The sequence below is a fragment of the Ceratotherium simum genome, chromosome 35, assembly GCF_057802395.1.
Source record: "Ceratotherium simum simum isolate JZ-2026a chromosome 35, ASM5780239v1, whole genome shotgun sequence".
In the NCBI taxonomy this organism is placed as follows: domain Eukaryota; kingdom Metazoa; phylum Chordata; class Mammalia; order Perissodactyla; family Rhinocerotidae; genus Ceratotherium; species Ceratotherium simum.
This window is the reverse complement of record NC_141934.1, coordinates 22950156-22970939: the sequence shown is the minus strand read 5'-3', so window position 1 is coordinate 22970939 and position 20784 is coordinate 22950156. Positions and strand designations below refer to the sequence as shown.

The 20784-nt window shown below is 54.3% G+C and overlaps 1 protein-coding gene across 5 annotated transcripts in view; it reads left to right on the top strand.

Moving 5' to 3' along the window:
• Nucleotides 1–1525: 1525 nt before the first annotated feature.
• The window catches only part of CUX2 (cut like homeobox 2), a 249458-nt gene continuing 230199 nt past the window's right edge, over nucleotides 1526–20784 (top strand). For 4 of the 5 annotated variants that reach the window (XM_087423311.1, XM_087423309.1, XM_087423310.1 and 1 more), the window contains exon 1: nucleotides 1526–1896. In XM_087423311.1, the coding sequence (XP_087279437.1) occupies nucleotides 1834–1896 (63 nt within the window). In that variant the 5' untranslated portion in view covers nucleotides 1526–1833. The remainder of the gene's footprint in view (nucleotides 1897–20784) is intronic. The other variant, XM_087423313.1, reaches the window with a different exon arrangement.

The following is a 20784-nucleotide window of genomic DNA, read 5'->3' as shown; positions in this document are numbered from 1 at the left end:
ACAAATATTGGAAAATCATCAAAAATATCTGTCACGATTCTCTCTCCTTTACAACTCTTCTAAACTTTATCTTTTTTATAACCCTCTGTATTGATCTATTGTCCCAGGCCAAGAGTGATGTCGGAAGTCCAAGCTGGGTCATAAAAAGGGAATATAATTTCCATTTGCTGTCAATAAAAGCAAATCTTTTGACCAGAGAAAAAGGGGGAAAAATGCCCTTTTTATGGGGGGCATGGGAAGGAGGGTGGGGTGGGATTTGGCAGGGGGACATGTCAGAGAGGGAGAGTGACCCCCAGTCAGTTGGAGGGGTAAGTTGACTGGTGATGGAGGAAGTTGGGGGTCTGAGTTTCTCCCGGGGTGGGGGAGTGGGGGGTAGGGTAGGACATTGGGAGAGGACTGGGGATCTCTGGCTTCCACAGAGGCAAAAAGAGAGAGAAAAATATAAAGGGAGAAACCTAGTCACCCCGATAGCCGAGGGTCTGAGAAATTGCAAAAGACCGGAACCTCCCTCCAGCTGGACTTGAGATCCTCTCCCCAAAGGCAATCATAATAAATGAGCCCCATACTGCAAAGGACCTGGTGTCCCCAGCTAGGCTAAGAATTCCCGAATAACAATCATGATAGCCATAGCGGAAAGCTCCGTAGCTGTTACGGATCCAGAGCCCCCAGAGCAGGGCTAGGGTCCCCTCAACAAGATCATACCAATAAAAGCCAACTCATTACACAAAAATAACAAAAAACCCAACCCACTGGGGGAAAAAGCGCTCCAAAGCTTTGGCTAAGAAACCCCTCCAACAGTCATCATAACAGTAAAAGGGCCTCCCATTCTAAAGTTGTGAGGAGCCCTTACAATTGGGCTAAAGACTCCCCCAAACAATAACGGGAACCCTATTGCAAAGGAGCTGAGCGCCCCCACCCCCGCCCCCCCGCCCTGCAGAGAACCCTGAGCTCTGGCTAAGGCGCCGCCCCCCAATAATAATCATAACAATATAGTGGCGTGGAAACTGCGCGCGGCAGTGGCGACACTTCCCACGACTCAGTGGCGCCCCGGGGCGGCTCCCACCCGCCCGCCGGCCCGCGAGTTTACGTAGCCCTAGGTGCGGGTTGCTACCCCCAGATCCGAAGCTTAGCTGGCACAGGAGCGGCGGCAGCCCGAGGCACGTGTTGTGTGTGCTCCGATTGCAAAAGAAAAAAAAACGCATTGCAAACTATTAACTTTTTTTTTTAAGTATGCAATGCCGGGGCTGAGGGGTAGACAGGTGCGCGGGGGGTGGGGGGGCTGTAGGCGCCCCGCGCGCCGGCCTCCCGCAGTCCCCCCTCCCAAACTTCTCTTTGCATTGATCAGCACGTTACGTCAGTATTGATAAGTTTGCAAAAAGCCAAAGTCAAGTGCAATCGCGCGGCACACCGACCCCAGACTTGGGGGGGAGATGCAGCGAGCGCTCCTCGGGCCCGGGAGCCGGCTGCAGGCAGGGCAGCGGCGGCGCCGGCGCTTCTCGGAGAGGCTGCCTCCCCCCCACCCCTCCCCTCCCGCCCCATCCCCGGCCGCCTCCCCCCGGCGGGCGCCGAGCTCCCCGCCCGGCGCGCTCCGCCCGCGCCCTCCGGGGGTCGGGGGGGCGCACGGCTCCCGGGCCCGGCGGCGGCGGCGCGGCGGCGCCGAGGGGCAGCGGGTGGCAGGAGGCCGGGGGCGCCCGAGGGGCCCCGGGCGGCGGCGCGCAGGGCCCGGGCGGCCGGCGGCGGCCCCGGGGCTAGGGGGAGTCCAGCCCGGATATTGAGTGCAGCCATTGAGAAAAGCCAAACTCTTGTGTGTGTGCGTCTGGAATAGCCCCCAAGATGGCCGCCAATGTGGGATCGATGTTTCAATATTGGAAGCGATTTGATCTACGGCGACTCCAGGTTAGTGCGGGCAGTGGCGGCCGCGCGGCCGTGGGGAGCCCTCGGGCGCGCCCTGGGCGCATTGGGAAGGTCCCCGGGGCGGCGGGCGGCGGCTGCTGGGGCTCGCCGGGGCTCGGCTGCCCGCTGCCCATCGATAGGTATTAGGAATTGATCTCGCCGCTGCTCTTTGTTCGGTTCAATCATCGATTAGCCGCCGCGACCATGGAGAAGCGCTAGTGAGCCCTCGGCCCGGGGAGCGAGCCGGCGGGCCAGCTCCCGAGCGAGGCGCCAGGAAGGCAGGGACTATGGTCCCGGGCAGGGGGCTACCGGCGACACCCCCGGCAGCCCCCCTCGCGCTGCACTTTGCGCGCCTCCCAACTTCGCGGCGGCCAAGGAGGCCGCGGAGCGCGCCGCGTGCCTGTCCGCGCCTGGCTGGGGCTCGGGCGAGGGAGGGAGGGAGCTGGCGGGCAGGGAGGAGGAGGAGGAGGAGAAAGGAGGAGGCATCCGGGGTTGGCGAGGAGGCGGCTCCGCGCCCCGCTGCCCGCCGGCACCTTCCCTGCCGCCGCCCGCCTGGCTGCGCAGCCCGGACGCGCCGCCACCCGGGGGCCGCTCCTGCCGCCGCAGCCACTGTCGCCGGACCGACCGCCGGCGCCGGCAGACCTCTCCTCGGGCCGGGTTCTCGGGGTTCGTCTTTGCTTCTTGCCTTTTCCCTCCTTCCACCCTCCTTCTAAGTCTAGATGGGCACAGGCAATGGAGATGGGCCCGGGGCGTGCGCAAGTTTGCGCTCCCGCCTCGGGGGCGGTGGAGAGCCGAGCGCGGCGCAGAGCAGGTGACTCCAGGCTCTCGGGCCCATGGGAACTTTTAAATGGCAGATGCCCTCGCTGTCTTCTGCCTCCTGCGTTTTCTCCCCGCTGCTCCGCTCTTTCCTCCTCTCTCCAGTCTCTTCTCTTCTCTCATTCTCCCTCCTCTTTCCTCTCCTTCCCTAGGGTGACTCCCTCCCGAACCCCAGCACTTTATCCCGGTCTACCTTTCTCTGGGACTCTGTGTCTCCCCCAGATTTGGGGGTGTTCTCTGCTGACCCCCTAGGAGGCGGGGCTGGGGGTGTAATCTTAGAGAACGCGCGCTGGAGGCACAGCTCTCGCCTCTGTCCTATCCCGGGTCCCCAGGGCGCCCCTGACAAGCCCCCCAAACCCCGGAGTCTCGCAAACTCTCGGCAGGCGCGGTGGGAGCAAGGGCGGGGAGCCGGACGGTGCTGATAACCGGGCGATCAGAGCATCCTGCCTTGGCCTTGACATTCTCGCAGGAAGCCAGAGCCTCAGTCTGGAGATAAAAAGGGACCCACTTAAAGAAAAAACCCAACTGCAAATCTCGTTAAGTTTCTTCTGATAAGTGGTTCCAGTACCCCCCTCCTCCTGGCCGCTTCCCAGCCCCCTCCTTCCTAACCCTCACTCCCCGCGGCCCCCTCCCCCAGAGCCATTGAGCTGGAGAGAGAATCGGGGCACTCAGGCATGCAGTTAATAACTGCCAGTGCCTTGCGATTCCAGGTCCTCGCTCGCGTTGGGGCTACAGTTTGGTGGCCAGCTGAGGCGGGCAGGGCTGAGAGCTGTGCTTGCCGGTTTAAATGATGCTAAAGTGGCCTTTCTGGAGGACTAGGGGGTGCGAGGGAGAAAGAGAAAGAGAGAGAGAGAGAGTTGGGCAGCCACGTTGGGCTTGGCACGAAGGCCGGTGGTAATCGTATTCCCTGCTAATGTTTGTAAATGAGACCCGGGCACGGCTGGGGGACAGCGTCTTTATTTATGATTGATGTTCTGTAACATAAGGAATGACAAGAACGTGGCAGACAAGAGGAGAGGAACCAGAAGGGCTGGCGAAAGCCCTTTGCAGGGTCCTATTGTTATTCTGGGCTGGAGAAAATTTTTCCGCGGCCAGATTTACAGCGCTGGTATTTGCTGGTATTTGCTCCCGGTTGGCCGGAATGTCAGTTAACACAATTTTCATTAGATAACTCGTTTTCAATCTGGGGAGCTCGGGCTGCTGCTGGGAGGGAGAGGAGAGCCGGGGCTGGGGGCCGAGGGGTGGGTGCGGCTCCCCCGGGGCTGATTTCTGAGCTGGGGGGTGGGCGGTTGAACCTCAGTCTCTTCCTTCTCCAGCTCAAGGGTCTTTTGTGGAGCTGTTGAGGTCACCCAAATCTTGATTCCAGTTGGGCTCCCATTGATCTGGGAACCCTTTGTTAGGGTTTTAGAAGATGCTGGAAAAGCAGATTTGAAATGGAAAGGATGAAGATGAGGGGTGGAGGAGAGTCTTGTTCAGGTGATGAGGAGAGAGGCCAAGACCTCTCCCCCCACAGGATCTGTACCTGGTGGGGGTGTTCATTAAGACAATGGCTGGTGAGTCTGGCACAAAAGGAAAAGGTGCTGGGGGAAGGGGGTAGTTCATTTACATGGATATTAAGTGTGTGGGGGGGGTGTCCCCGTGGGAGTTTGAAAGGCTGCACACTTCTAGAGAGCAGAGAAATAAACGAGGCAGCAGTGGCTGCGTGCAGACATCCAGGCCCTGACATCTGCCACAGTCCCCGCCCTCCTCCTGAAATGTTGACCCGCTCCCCTGCCCAGCAGGCTGGCCACCTCCTCTCATGGTCTCACTGATGGCATTTTTGTTGGAAACGGATTATGAGCCTAAGCACTTGCGCGGGGTCATCTCTGGTGCATAATACTAATGACTCCTACGCCACACTTTTATTTTCATTTTTTTCCCTTCCCACTTGCCTCTTATGGGGGAGATAACCAGAAAGGAAAACTTCGGCTGGCTGGTTCTGAGATCCGGGTAGGAGAGGTGGGCCCCGTGCAGGCCCAGAGCTGCGGCCCACTCGTGGCGCGGCGCAGAGGCCTGTGAGTGGGAGGTGTGTGGCTTCAATTCTTGGTTGTTCAGGTTCAGTGGTTTCGGGCAGCCTGGTTGCTGAGCGTTGAAGTGACGGAGGCAGCAAAGGTGGCCCCTGTCCCCAGGCCAGACCGTGCTGCTGATGCCACTCCGATCCTGGCAAGAAAGGTGACCTTGTACCAGCCCCGCGTCCAGGCCCCCGGAAGTATATATTTTTCAAATATGGACGCAGTCAGTTATGATTCCTTGCAGCGCTGTCTCCAAACACGGCAGGGCTGTTTTCCTGGGGTGGAAGACAGTCAACAGTCTTAATGACTTCTGGACTGGGGGTAGAGATGCTCTGGCGTGTGGTACCTACTCCAGGACCCCGGAAACTGCTTCCCCCTTTTCTTTTCTCCTTTTTCTTTTTTTTTCCTCTGCTGCTAGCAGTCCAGGAAACGAGAAGAAATGAAATTCCATCCCAAAGATAATGCTGGGCATATTTCATTTGGTTATAAGATTGCTTTATGGTGAACATTACTAACGCAGTATTTTTTTATGGCTTTTCTGTGTATAATCGTCGTAAACGGATTCATACCTTTATGATTTTTCTTTTTCTGCTTTACTTTGCCACTTTTTTTACGATGCTCTGGATCCAGGCTCCCATGCTATCTTTTTTTTTCCTCAAAGAGGGTTAATCAAGTTAATAAGAGTTGAGGGCGCTCAGTCGAAATGAGGGCGTCCGGTCCAGACGCACCTGTGTGTTTCTTGGGAGGAAGGAGGTTGGCTGGGGGGACCTCATAGTACGAGTTTTGGAGGAAGAGGCAAATTCTGCTTGGGATGCTAGCATTTAGGGAGGAAGATCGACAGGGCGAGCGAGAGAGGCTGGACTTTTGTAAGGAGTTTGGAGAAACTTCTGGGGAGGCTCAGTTTCTCGGCACACGCGAGGTGGGGCTTGATGGAATGTTTTTCCCTGCTCGAAGTTTAGAAAAGCGCGTGGATGTGATTAAAATATTATAACCTTATGATATTCTGAAGTGCATAAATTTTACATATCAGCCACAGAGAGTTTAGACGTCCATTAGAGCCTCTGACAGCTTGACTTATCTAAATGTGCTATCATTTAACAATGTGTCAAAATTCCTCTTTCTGTAGATGACAGCAGTAAATAAGCTATCAGCTCTTGGCGGAATCCTAACTTTGGAAACTTCGCTGTAATAGAATTGCTGCTGGTGGGGAGCGGGAGCAGACCCAGGCCCTGGCCCAGGAGATGGGTTGGCACTAGGCCAGGGCTGTGGGGGGGTGGAGGGGGAGGACAAGAAGACATGGGGGGGCACAGGGGGTGGAGGGAGATTTCTAACAGCAGCTCTGTGAATAAGACCGAACAATTGGCCAGCCCCCTGGACCCTCGCAAGTCCACCCAGTGGGTGACCCCATTCCATCTGCCTCTCCAGGTCATCGGAACCCATACCCTGTGGGCGTTTTTTTGCAGAAGGAGCTAGAAACAGGTGTTGAGAATTTATTTAAAGAACCCAGCAGTCTTTTCTGGGCATCCCAAAATTCTGGTTTCTCAGCTCTGCAGAAATTGCTTCCGAAAGATGGACTCTCTCTCTGAGTGCTAGAAGAAAAACGAGCCGCGTGTCATCCCCGATGGCTTTTGTTGTTGGAGGTCTCGAAGTTTCTTTTATTAATACCTGAATTCACTGTAGAAAATTGAGAAACCACGGCCAAGCCTAAAGAAGCAAATAAGCATCTCGGTGGGTTATTTCAGATGAGCACGGCGCTATTTTGACCAGAGGGAACAGCTTTTCTGATGGTGGTGGTGATTTTACTTTTTTTCTTTCTTTTTCTTTCTTTCTTCGTCGTCATCTTTTTTTTGTTTTTTTTTTTTTTTTAGCTCTCCTGTTAAAAAGAGGATTCTATCTTTGAACTTGACATTCTGTCGTGGTAACCTTTCCTCCAGCAGATGGGATTTCAAACGTGAGCACCTTGGCTGGTGCTAAGTTTGGTCCTGGGTGATGGTGGACGTGGCCGGCTAGAAATTGTGATTTTTCTCTGCTGCTCTCTGAAAGGGCTGAATTTCCGGCGGTTTCCCAGTTATCTAATTCAGAGGCCGAGCCTGGCAGAGGGTGAGCGTGGGAGCTGGACTGAGGTGGTGGCCTGCTTTGGAAGTCAGGGTCCAATCTTCTGTTTGATTTCTGTCTCTGGGGCGGGGGGTGGGGTGCTGCTCTTTATTTGTGACAGTGGCTTATACTGAAGGTGTCAGGGACGGTGGATGTGGTTGGCAGAGGGGAGGGGCCCCAAGACCTCTAGTCTGCGTGCCTCTAGCACCCCTGGGCGAGTCACCCAAGTCTTCCATTTCTTAAGCCGTCGCAGGGGCCGGCTGTGCCCACCTGGTCTGCTGTACCGGGTTGTTGTAAAGGTGACGGACGCTAACACATTTTGTGTACTAGTCAAATATGTTGTCTTCTAATGACCTTGGGGCCCGTCGTGGTGGCGGGGTGCTGTTGACCTCTTAAGCAAATTTTTGGGATGAGAAATTAGGATGGAGTTACTTGATTTCTAAGCCTTGATGAGCTTTTCACAAAAATGGCTTGTAGCATTTTGTAGGATATGGCCGATATATTCCCTTCATCTCCAGCCACTCTCCCCCAACTCGCTCTGCTCTGGTCTCAGTGGCCTTTTTGTCCCTCAGATACATTGAGCACATGCCTACCTCAGGGCCTTTGCACTTGCTGTTCCCTCTGCCTGGGATGCTTTTCCTCCAGATCTTCCCATGGCTGGTTCCTTCAGTCTCAGCCCAAATGTCAAGATCATTCAGGCTAAAGAAGGCTAAAGAAGCTTCCATGACCTCTTTTCCCCTTTAATGTGCAAATGTGCTTCCCTGTCTCCAAGGACAGTGTTTCCCTGAGGGTTTGACCTCAGGCCTTCTCAGGATGTGGTGTCTCTCTAGACACTCTAGGAAGCGTACCTCTACCATCAGAGATGGCAAACTTTCCGTAAAGAGTCAGATAATAATATACTTCAGGCTGTGTAGGCCATATGGTCTCTGTTGCAAGCACTCCACTCTGCTGCTGTAGCATGACAGCAGCCATAGACAATAGGCACCAACGGGCGTGGCTGTGTTCTAATAAAACTTTATTTACAAAAACAAGTAGAGGGCCGGATTTGGCCTGAGAGCCAAAAGCCATAGTTTGCTGACTCTGGTCTACTGGTCTACTTGATGGCTATCGTACAGGCTGTGGTATGCCTGAACTTTTTCACTTTACAGTTAAGAGTATTAAGGTGGATCAAACTCATTTCCAGAAATTTGTTCTTTACTCTTTCCCTCAAGACGGAAGCACGAGGAGCCGGGACGGTGAGGGGCCCCTGCCTGGCCTCTAATCCTGGCTCTGTCCACCTTCTAGCTGTGTGACTTTGGATAGGTCACTTAACCTCTCTGAGCCTTGCTTTCCTTGTCTTTAAATGGGACTAATAATAGTCTCTACCTTTTAGATTGTTGGTTAAGATTAGAGCACTTTGAACGGGAAAGTGCTTAGCACAGCCAGACACACGGTTACTGCTCCGTAAGGGCCTTACTTCTCATTGTTGGCATTTTTAGGGTGAGAGAGGGGTGGGAAACCAACCAAACAGCAGCCCCTGGAACTTGCTGGCCTGGCAGGCTGTTCCAGAGATTTCTGGGCAAGTTTTCTCTCTCACTCCATTGGGGGCTTGCTATATTCGTATATTACTAATATCATATGTAACGTGTTATATTTTGGGAGCTCCGACCACAGAGGTGGTAGACGGGGAGTTGTGTCTGGCCCGTGGATGTGTCTGTCTAGATCAGTGCAGTATTTAAAGACACTTTTGTATAAGTCATCAGCATTTAGAACATGGGAGCTGTTCCCTGTGAAATCCAGATACCTAGTGTCCCTTAAAAACCAAGAGCTCTGGCCACACAGGGAAAGGCATGACAAGCAGAGGGAACAGCGAGTGCAAAGTTGAGGGTCTGCAGTGGTCAGGCCAGCTGTAGGGGTCACAAGGAGGGAGCTGTAGAGGCCACTGGCTGCCTCTCTCCAAGGATCTGGTGTCAGAGGAGGGTGCGTTTCCAGAAAAAACGAAAGGCCTCGACCAGCCCCATGAAGTCCCTGATTGGGAGGGCACAGCCTGCTGTCTCTGCCTCTCCCCTGTAGCTCAGCCGCCCCCAAAGTGGGCCCGTGGCTGCCCCCTCCTTCCCAGTCTCTTCCCCACTCTCGCCCCCAGCCTCTGCCATCCTTCAGTTAAGCCAAATGAAGCAGCAATTCCAGGATACGCATTTGTCGTTAAAAAGAAAGCAAGCAAGAAGAAAATCAATCCTTCGGCCTCTCTGGCCTGCGCTGGGCGTCTGCCCGGATGCCGGGAGCCTCTCCAAGCGCCAGCGTGCGCTGGCCGGGTGAATAGCTCCCCGGGAACCGTTCGAGTGGATCGACTTGTCCAGCCGGCTGTGTGAGTGTGGGTGCCGCGGGCGCGGAGACCACAGGGGTCACCAGGGCGGCCTGGTCGCGGGCAGATTTCCCTGAGCCGGGCAGTCACTCAGAGGCCACTCTGCTGGGGGCACCTGCTCTGGGTGCCTGTGACGGGTCCAGGTGTCTGAGGGGTGTGGTGTGGGCTGTAGAATCAAGCCCTGCACCCTCCCAACCCCAAAGACATTCAGTGTGGACCCTGGAGCCAGATGGCCTGGGTTCAAGTCCCAGCTCTGCCACTTACCGGCTGTGTGACCTTGGGCAAGTCGCTTAACCTCTCTGATCCTTGGTTTTCTCACATGTAAAATGGGGATAATAGTAGTATCCACCTCCTTAAGGATTGTTGTGAGGATTAAGTGAGTTAGTGCGTGTGAAGTGTGAGATCTGTGCCCTGCACACAGAAGCACTGTATACTGCTAACAATAATAGTAATCGCTATTGTCCCTCACTCTGGAAATGTATGTTTGCCACTCACAGTATAATTAATAACTACAACTGATAATTATGTAAATAATAATAATAAATACTATAACTAGTAATTACATACTGGAGATATCGTGGTGAACGAGGGAGGCAGATTGGCAGCTCTCACTGAGCCCGCCGATGTTGGGGAGGGTGGGTGCCCGTCTCATTGGACAGGCGGGTGCGTGGTCGCATGCTGTGACTGGATTCTGAGGTGGTGTGCGGCTGCAGAACCACCTGGGTCTGAGCCTCGGGGGAGGCTGCCTGGAGGAAGTGACCCTCCAGCCGAGGTCTCCAGGACGAGGTGAGAGACAAGCATCCCCACAGAGGGAATAGCACCTGCTAAGGCCCTGAGGGCAGTGGAAGAATAGTGCGTGCAAGGAAGTGAGGGCAGGCAGTGAGGCTGGGGGCGGAATCTGAGTGGCTGCTGGACCCGCCCCATCCGCATGCTTGCCCTCTGTCGACTGGGAGGGAGGATGGAGGATAAAATCGGATTGTTCCGCACAAGCGTGGCTCGGAGTGAGTGCTCTCTCAGTGGGCACTTTGTAACCTGTCAAACACAGTAAAAGCTTGGGTGTCGCCGTCTCCTGTTTCTATCTCATGATCACACACAGGGCAGCCAGGGCTCAAATCCCAGCTCTGCTCCCTCCCAGCTGTGTCCCAGGGCAGCTCAGTTCCCCTCTGCGACGTGGTTTTCTCGTCTGTGAGATGAGTGTAGTTCTGGGACCTCCCAGGCCAGGAGGGTGCGCCTTGCGGCTCTCCGACTGTAGGGAGTGTGACGGGTGGGTGGCCCCGGAGGCTGCTCTCGGAGACCCGCCTCACAGCTGCCCCAGCCGGCCGGGGACCGAGTGTCGCAGGGGTCTACAGCAGGCATGCCTGGGACACGGGACAGCTCTGCTGGCTCCGGACTCCTCGGGATCTAGGACACTGCCACTAACCAGCCAACCTTCCTCCCTTCCTTCCTCCCTTCCTTCCTGTCTCCTTGCCTCCCTCCCTCCCTCCCTCGGGCTCCTTCCCTCCCTCCCTCCGGCTCCCTCCCTCCCTCCGGCTCCCTCCCTCCCTCCGGCTCCCTCCCACAGGCGCAGGCATTGGCTCTGATAAATCCTGCCTTTGTGTCTGCTTCTTGGAGGACCACACTCTCCTGCAGGAAAAATGAAATGAGACTCTGACGTCCAGCTAAGGCACCCGGCGCATAGGAAACGCTCAGTCGAGGTGCCTGCTATGTCTTGTTCGGAGCCTGAGGAACTGTCACTCAGCATTGCCTCTTCCTGGTTGTCTAGAAGTTCTCACTTGGCCTATAGGCCCTGAGTGATGAGGTTCCCCCTTCCCTTTGTCACCCCCCATTATCTCTCACTCTTGTCTCCTGCCACTCTCCCCCTCTTGATTCAAGCCACTCTGGCCTCCTCACTGATCCTCACACTCGCCATGCACGTTCCAACCCCAGGGCCTTTGCACTTGCTGTTCTCTCTATCTGAGACACTCTTTCCCAGGCATCTCCATAGTTCTCTCTCTCGTCCATTCAGTCCTCTGCTTAAATGTCACCTCTTCAGAGAGGTCCTCCCGAACCTCTCCTTCCAAAATAGCCTCCCCCCATCTCCTTACCCTGCTTTACCTGATGGGACAATGCGTATTTATTTCTCCATTTGTTTACCGTCTGCCTCCCTGCCTGGAGAAGGCAAGGACATCCTAATTTCTCCATCAATATTTGAGTCGTGGAGTGGGTGAAGGGTGAGGAGAGCGAGGTGGGGGCAGCAGCCTGGACTCTACCTTGAGGGGCAGCCCCGGGGGACCCAGCTCCTCCCAGACCCCCAGTTGCTTCACTCGGCACTGGCTCCTGAAAGTTGCTCGCTCGGCTGGGAGCTGGGCCCGGGCCTCAGGCCCCGGACGCGCATTTATCTTTAGCTCGTCCGCCTCACTTTAGAAACTGGTGACCCCGATTCCAGCCTGCGAGGTGGCTCCCATCCTAATTAATAGATCCATTAATTAATTGCCAGCAGGCTGTGGGCCATTAGCGATGGTTTGGTGGCCTCAGTCACAGACGGCTCAGAGCAGGGCCCTGCAGCCTGTGGGACGGCGTCGTGGGGACACAAGACAACCAGTTGATGTTTTTGGACCCAGATGACATTCCTCTCCCGATGCCTGGTTCCCGGCCCACCTGATAGCCCAGCAGGGGTCAGAAAGAGACCGAGATCTCTGGATAGCGACCCCAGAGCTGGGGGGTTTCCTTCTCAGCATCCCCGGGACCCCGAGTTTATAAGCAGGCGAGAGGCGAGGCTCCCCCTTTCCTTCTGTGGCTGAGGGCCACTGTCCGGGCCTCAGTTTTTCTGTCTAAAATGGAGCTTCCCCGGGTTGTCGAGACAGGTCGGTCATTCATTCGTTTAACGCACAGTATCCGGCGCCTGCCCCGGGTCAGGTGCGGCGAGAGGTGTTGGCCGCGCAGCAGGAACCGAACGGACCGGCACCACCCTCAGAAGGCTTTCGTCTCCTGATCGTCTGGAGACAGAGGGTTCCTCGTCGAGGGAGCGGGAAGTCGAGAGCCCTATCCCGATACAGACGCTTAGCCGAGGCCTGGCCCGCTGTGAGCCTGCCCTACACGGTGACGTTGTGAATCATTATCTTCATTAACAGTCATCATCGTCATTATTGTTGGAATGGGAGGGCATTCCCTGTTGACTCCTGGGAGCAGCCCCCCGACAGATTCGAGCCTGGCCTGGAGCAGTCAGACCTCACTCAGGACCCTGTCTTGCTGCTTCCGTGCTGAGGGGCTTTGGGCAACTCACTCGACTTTTCTAAGCCTCAGTTTCCTCATCTGTAAAGTGGGAATTAAATACAGCCTCTGCCTCACAGGGCCCTTGCGAGGGTCGATGAGGTGAAGCGTGAAAGCCCTCAGCACAGGGCCTGGGACACGGTGATGCCTGGGAAACGAGAGCGGTGTTACTACGTTTATTATTATTGTCGTCATTGGTGTTTCTCCTTCACCGCCTGGGCCTCGCTGGCCCGCGGCCAGATGGACGGGAGGTCAGGCCACTGGCCGGCCTTAGCCAGGCCCGGCTTTTGCCGGCTTTGGAGGGTCAGAGGACGCTCTCCGCGTAGGAGGGCTGGCGGTTCTTTGACAAATAGCTGTTGACCCTGACTGCATGCTGGACGGCGGTCAGGGCCCTTCATGGTGTCATCTCGCTTAATTTCACAACAACCCCGGAAGGGAGAACGACGACTAGCCCCATTTCACAGCTGAGCAGACTGAGGCACGGAAGGTGAAGTGCAAGGCCGCATTGTCCGCCAGCAGCAGGGCCTGGACTCGAACCAGGACCCAGTTCTGTTGGTCACTGATGTCCCTTCTCCTGACCCGCTAGTGGCCAGAGGTGCCTCTCCCAGAGTGACCCCCTACCCCTGCCCCCCTAGGGAACCCCCCACCTGTAGTCACTATGCTTGTACTTTTCCCTTTACTATTCTTTTAAACCTCTTGAAACACCTGGCCGCTGTCATCTCGTGGAAGTGAACCCCGGCCCGGAAGCCTGAGAGGCGCCGTGGGGGTGGGGGGGAGCGTGTTAATAACACGAGCAGGATTCCCTTCTCCTGCCTGGACCGTGAGCGCCGCCCGGCTGTCCAGCCCGCCCGCCCGCCCGCCGGGTCCGGAGCCGCGGGGCCGCCCTGTCGTCGGGCTGCGTTCCGCAAGATGGACTTCTCGGCCGGGCTGATAATAAGCAGGTATTGATTGCTGCCTCGGTCATTACCAAGATTTATTTAGTCAATATGGCCTCCCCGGTCAATAAATCGTGTCGTTGATAAAGAAGGAAGGAGATAGACTTGTGGGCTTTATTACAAAAGTTTTTTAGATTTGTTTTTAACAGCCAAGCCCAGCCCCCCTTTCCGGGGCTGTGTCAGCCCCACCCTACATGGCGTGTTTCGTTCCGTCAGCTCTTTCCTTTCATGCTGGAACTTTCCCTTATCGCTCTGGTTTCTGGATGCAAAGACTCGGGGCCACAGCTGGGTCTGGAGTGGCCTCTGGGACTCTGATGTCTCCTCACGTTTCCAGTCTGGCCAGTCTTTGCTCTGAACCTGACATTTATTCAGCAGAGAGCAGATATTTATCTGGCGTGCGCTGCGGGCCCAGCACAGTGCCAGATGCTGGGTATGGAGGGGCAAGCTGAACAAATAAATGTGTAATTACAGAAATGGAAGGAATGGAGGAAAGAAGTGACCAGATGCTGAAATCGAGATTGAGATGAAGGAAGCACCTATTTATTCAGGGTGATTATAGATGGCCACACTGCATAGGTGACATTTAGGCAGAGACCTGAACAATGAGGAGCCGGTCAGGCAAGTTCAGGCATAAGAGACATTATAACTACAGGAATAGCCTGTGCAAAGGCCCTGAGGTGGGAATCAGCTTGACATGTCCAGGAACTGAAGGAAGACCAGTGTGGCTGGGACAGGGTGGGCAAGGAGGGGAGGGGATGAGGTCTGAGCGGGAGGGAGGACCAGATCAGAGAGGCCCTTGTAGACCACAGTGAGGGGCTGGATTTGGCTGGATTCTGTTCTCCAGAAAGCAGGAAGACATGGAGAGTTAGACGCAGTGGAGAAACAGGACCCAGTTTGTGTTTGGTTCCCATTGGGTTCAGCCTGATAGGGAACATTGAAGGAAGGGAAGGGACCTTTGGAAAATAGGTCAAGAGAGCTTCTGTGACAAACTGATGTGAATCTCTGCCCAGGGAGGGTCTTAGTAGGAAGGCTTGGGGCACACGAGTGTTCTGAGGACGGCACTACTCAGTGGTGGGGGTGGAGAAGGTTGCCATGGGGACGTGCCTGATGCCCCCTGGGTGGCAGCTTAGGAAGGGGGTGGCTGCTTCCCCTGTGCAAGTGGCCAGCTGCTGTGGGTTTTGGAGGCTTCTAGTAGCAGGGACACAGTGGGCAAGGGGTGTTGCATCCCCCTCCTCAGAAACAGAGCTGGTGCAGCAGGGCTGGGGGTCGGGGGGAGGGTCTTGAGTTACGTTCTGAGAAGGGCTCTGCACACTGGCCTTCCAGGCCTGGTTTCTAGCATGTTCCAAGTGTTGCTCATTAGGAAAGACCATGAAAAGATGAGGCGACCAAGATGGTGTAGGTATCAGAACCCAGGCCACGTGAGGGTGCTCTGTCCCGGGGGCCATGTCCTGGCCTTCATATATGGGGACGCTGTTGGGCAGGAGAGGGGTTGGATGTCTACCTGGGGGATTATAGGGGATGTGGGCTGCAGTGCGGAGTAAAGAGGACTTTTCTCACCCTTTAGTTTTGTCCAGTCTGTGAGCACCCGTGCCCTGGAAGTCTAGCGGGGGCTAGGTGATCCCCCGTCTGCCGTCCAGCATCCTTTCATCTGTTCCTCGATTGTCTGCTCACTCTCCCATTTTTATCCACCCACTCAGCAATTCATCCAGCTTTCTTCTTTCCCATTCCTACTGACTTCATCCACTGATCCATTCATCTGTCCGTATATCTAATTATCCATCCATCTATCCATCCATCCGTCCATCCGTCCATCCATCCGTCCATCCATCCATCCATCTGTCCATCCGTCCATCCATCTGTCCATCCGTCCACCCATCTATCCACCCATCCATCCATCCATCCACATCCACCTACCCATCCACCTATCCATTCATCCACTTAGCCACCCAGCAACCCATCATGCCCCCATTACTTCTCCCCTGGACTTTGGTCTCCCAATTTGCTTTCCTGTACTGACTCTGGCCTCCCCCACTCTTTTTAACACATAGCAGCTAGTGAGATGATTAAAAACCTGTTAAGAACCATTTCCAATGGCTCTTCATTCCTTCTGAGGTGAAGGCCCCAATGTGACCTTCTGGGCTCAGTTCGTGGTTTATAGTATTGCAAGTCTCCTATTTTCCTGTTGAACTTTTGTCTAGTTGTTCTATCTACTGTTGAAAGTGAGATATTGAAGTCTCTATTATTGTCAAATTATCTATTTCTGCCTTCATTTCTGTCCGTTTTTGCTTCGTGTGTTTTGGTGCTCTGTTATTAAGTGCATATATGTTTTTAATTGTTATATCTTCCTAATAGATTGACTCTTTTGTCATTATAAAATGTTCATCTTTTTCTCTAGTAACATTTTGTTTGTTTGTTTTAAAGTCTATTTTGTCTATCTCTATAGCTCCTCACACTTTCTTATGGTTGCTGTTTGCATGAAATATCTTTTTCCATCCTTTTATTTTCAATCTGTTTGTGTCTTTGAATTTAAAGTGTGTCTCCTGTAGACAGCGTATAGTTGGATCTTGTTTTTCTATCCAGTCTGAAATCTCTGCCTTTTAATTGGATTGTTTAATCCATTCACATTTAGTATTATTATTGATATAGTTGGATTTACATCTGCCATTTTGCTTTTTGTTTTCTATCTCATGTCTTTTTTGTTCGTCTGTTCCTCCTCTACTGTTTTCTTTTGCATTGAGTGAATATTGTCTAACACAGTACTTTAATTTCATTAATGATTTCTTAACTATATTTTTGAGAGTTTTTTTTTAGTGGTTGCTCTAGGGTTTCCATGTAGGTCTAAACTTATCAGAATCAGCTTCAGATTTATAATACCTTAATTCTAGTATATTCTCTGTTCTTGACCTTGATCTTGAGCCACATTCCCTGAGCCTTCTGTGTTCCAGACACACATCTTCTTTTTTTTTTTTTTTTTTTTTAAGATTTTATTTATTCATTTTTTTTTTCCCCCCAAAGCCACAGTAGATAGTTGTATGTCACAGGTTCACATCCTTCTAGTTGCTGTACGTGGGACTCGGCCTCGCGTTGGACGGAGAAGTGGTGCCTCGGGGCGCGCCCGGGATCTGAACCCAGGCCACCAGCATCAGAGCACGCGCACTTAACCGCTAAGCCACGGAGCCGGCCCAGACACACATCTTCTTTCATTTTCCTTTGCACTACACCCGCCTGTGGATGACCTGCTCCCCCCTGCTTGGGACAGTCTTCCCACGTGTCCCCTCTGTCAACTCCTCTTCGACCCTGGGAGCTTACTCAATATCATCTCCTTGGGGCAACTCCTCTGCCGTCCCCTGAGATGGTGGACCCCACCTCTACTGTACTTAACATGGTGAGGATCAGACATTGCTCTGTGGACTATTGATTATGCCGGCCTCCTTCTGTGACCTCTAAGCCCCATGAACTCCGTGTCTCCAGAACCTAGCAACAGAGGGCTGACCACATAGTAGGCCCTCAAAAAGTGTCAGTCAAATGAACAAATAAGGATAGATGTGAATGTCATGTGACTGTATTTACATACTTATGTGTGTATGACTGCATCTTTGTGTGTGTGTGTTTGAGTATGTTTATGGGTCTTTGCACATTTATGTGTGTGTCTGTGCTGTTGTATTTGTATCTTAATGTGTTTCTGTATATGTGTGTGTCTGAATGTCCTTCTGAGTGTCTTTGAACGTGTGCCTGTGTGTCTGCATCTGCGTGTGTGCGCACGCCTGTGGCAGTGTGTGTCTTTGTCCCTATGTGCGTCTTAGTGTGTATGTGTTGTATGTTTGTGTGCTCACGCTCCCAGGCAGCAGCTCCTTTCAACGTCCTTTTGCCATGCAATTATTTTTTGACTAGTTTGGTGTAGCATTTAATGATTTCCCCACAGCTGAGCACGGTCCCCCGAGTATTGATCTCGCTGCAGTGGGGGTGACTCAGGGTAACGTGGGGCCAGCTGGCGGGTGCTGCCTCCTTAGGATGGGCTGCTGCGTCTCTCCCAGCCCCGCCTTGATCCCTTAGGGGGAGAACCCCAGGTTGGTAGGTTGGTGCAGGGGCAGAGTGGGGCTCCTGCCAGACAGACTGGCCCCCCTCTCCACACTGGGTGATGCAGCCAGGGGACTGTCCCTTTGCAGGAAATGAGCATAGCAGTAACAGTCACCTCAGGGTTGTAAATGAGATAACCCATCTGAAGGGCCCAGCACGGAGCCCGGCACGTACCAGGCCCTCCATAAATGTCATTTTGTCTCCTGCTGTCACGCTTTCTCTCTGTTACCTCTTCCTTCAAGGGGGCCCCTTCCAAATGGCTTCTCTGGGGCTGTCCAAGTGCTGCACACCTGCTGCAGCGAGGGCAGCATGCTAACCCACAGGTGCACAGAGAAGTTCAGAGCCTTCCTGTAGACACACAGCATTTTCCCAGTAAAGATGGGATGTTACCCCAGGAGTTTCTGGCTTCTAGAAATCTGTCAGCTGCTTCCATAGTCTCCAGCCTCAGATCTCTGTCGTGCTCCCCTATATCCTCCGTATCCCCAAACTGCCATACTCCTTACACTTCCCAGCCCTGCATTTGCTTTTCCCTCTGCCTGGAACACTGTTCCCTTTGTTCTTTGCTGGCCCCAGCCTCCTTCCCTGACTCCGTGCTGGGTTGGGCTCCATCCTCGGTCTCCAGCCTGGACATCCCTGGCCTGGGCTGGTTCCTTGTTGGTCTCCCCCATCCGATGGTGAGCTTGTCACTGTACGTCACAGCTGCAGTAACTGCTGTGGCCCTTGGTGAAGGCTGAATGCCTGGTACCTGATCAGAGGCCAATTTAAACACTGAGGTTCCTGGCTTCTCTTTAGTAGAAGAGCTGGCATCCCTGGGCCTGCACTTCATGCAGAGCAGCAGTCAGCTGAGCTGCGTAACGGAGTGGGAACTGGGGGTGATTTCCCATTTTGCACAACCCCCACTGAGCCCTGTTGTCCCATTGATGCTCCCTGTCGGGCCCCCCTAAGGCATGTGAGTTAGCAACCTCACTCTAGGGACCAGCTCTTCTCACTTCGTGGTTGGTGTGGAGGTGATTCTGCCTTCTCTGGCCTCAGTGTAGCCATGCCAGAAAATGGGCAGAATTTACATGACCATTCAGGGATGAGAGGAGCTCAGAAGTTTTTTTTTTTAATTTAACAAACACTTATCAAAGGTGGCTTTGTGCCAGACACAACTCTAAATGCTTCCTAAATACCGTCATTTAAGTGATTTAATTCCCATAGCAACTCTATGATGTAGACACTATTAATATCCCCATTCTGCAGAGGAGGAAGGCTGAGGCTAAGTGGCTTGCCCAAGGTCACTCAGCAGAGTCAGGCAGTCTGACTCCAGAGCCTGTGTTCGTAGGCTCTCCTGCCCCTTGTTATTTTGTGGAGACCCAAAGCAGAGACGGTGTAGTTGGGAAGGGGCCACTGTCTGTGCGGGTCTGCCTTCTAAGGTCTTACGTGACGGCGTTTAGCTCACAGTGGACAGCGCTAGCTGGCAGGAGCGGGGGCCGGGCCAGGATTCCCGGGAGTGGGCACTGACCAGCAGCTGGGATGTCAGGGTCCTGGGGGCCAAGGTTGGAGCTGGTGACCAGGGCCGAGACTCCGGGAGGAGCCAGGCCTACTCCCTGCCCATCACGTCCTGGGGTAGCTGGACCCCGGGCCCCTGGGGCCAGAGCCTCTCTGAGCCAGTGCCATCCCTTGGAGGGTGTCCTCCTTAGCCTCCGTGAGCAAGAGGCTTGGTCCCACGGCCCATGGCCTACTTTGTGAAATTCATCTCTGGAAAAAATGCTTCTCCGAGCAGAGCAGAGCATCGTGGCATCTCGTGGTGGATGAGGCCATGTGAGGCCCTCTGCCTCCCCGGAGCGGGCAAGAGAGAAACCCAGGCTCAGCTCCTGCTTCCCACTTTGCTGCCAAGGTGGGGCGCCCTGGGGCCAGCCGCTCCCTGGCCCCATAGCCCCCAGAGCCGGCCCAGCTGCCCAGCTGCCCCATCAGTGCACGTTACCTTGTCCCTGGCCCGGGTCAGCCACTTGAGTGGTCGGGCTGGCCCAGCTGCCAGCAGGTGAGTGGGCTTGGGCCGGAGCGTAATTTGTTTCTCTGGGATGTATCGATGAGCTGCCCTCATTAAGCACCTTACTAATGAGAATCAAACCACTTCTCAGGGAGCTGGTGGATCTGAGCCTGGCTCTGCCGTGAGCAGACCACTCAGCCGCACAGGGGTCTCCGTTTGTCTTCCATACTGGGGGGCCTCCTGTGTTCTCTCCCCTCCACACCAGACCTGGGGTTTGCTGTGTCCGTCTTGACCACACACAGCAGGCCCCTGGAGAACGCGGGGGCTGTTGAGAGCGGACTAAAGAGGCATAAGGCGGAGGCTCATTGTGGCTTCCTTTGGGAGAAGTCCTTCTCACCGCTGGTCAGATCCATTGGGCTGTTTCTCATGCCGGGCCTCTTCGGTCGGTCTGTGAGGAAAGGGAGATATTGGGGACAAGGACAGTTCACATGTGTGACTGTGTGTGTCTGTCAGTCATTTATGGCCGTGTAACAAACCACCTCAAAACTTCGTGGGGTAAAACAACTCCTTATACTCACAGAATCTGTGCGTCAGGAGTTAGCACGGAGCCCAGCTGAGTCAGCTTGTCTCTGCTCCGTGATGTCTGAGGCTTCAGCTGGGAAGATTCAAATTTTGGGGCAGCTTGACAAGTTACGTGTCTAGCGGTTGATGTTGCCGTTGGCTGGGACCTCAGCTACCAGCTAGAACGCCGACATGAGGCCTGTCAGGTGGGCTCTGTGTGGGCTACTTTGGGCTTCCTCACAGCATGGTGGCTGGGTTCCTGGGGTGAGTGTCCCCAGGGAGCGAGGTGGAAGTGAAGGCGTTTCCATGATCTAGCCTTGGAGGTCTCAGAGTGTCACTTCCATCTTCCCTGCTGGTCAAGGCAGTTACAAAGGACAACCCAGTTCAAAGAGAGGGAAGACCCCACCACTTCCCTCAAAGACCCCACCGCTCGATGGAAGGCATGTCAAGGTCACAGTGCAAGAAGAGCATGTGTGATGAGAGATACTGTGGTGGCCATCTTTGGGAAGAACAATCTGCTACAGTAAGGGTGGTGGTGGTGACTCAGGGCCGTGTGACAGACCGTGAAGAGTGACCAGAGGTTGTATGAGGGGAGTGGGTGTGACAGGAAGTAGCCGAGAGGGAGCAGGTGTGACAGGAAGTTCTGTGAGGAGAGTGGGTGTGACAGAGATGGCTGTGTGAGGGGAGTGAGTGTGACAGGAAGTAGCCGAGAGGGAGCAGGTGTGACAGGAAGTTCTGTGAGGGGAGTGGGTGTGACAGAGATGGCTGTGTGAGGGGAGTGGGTGTGACAGGAAG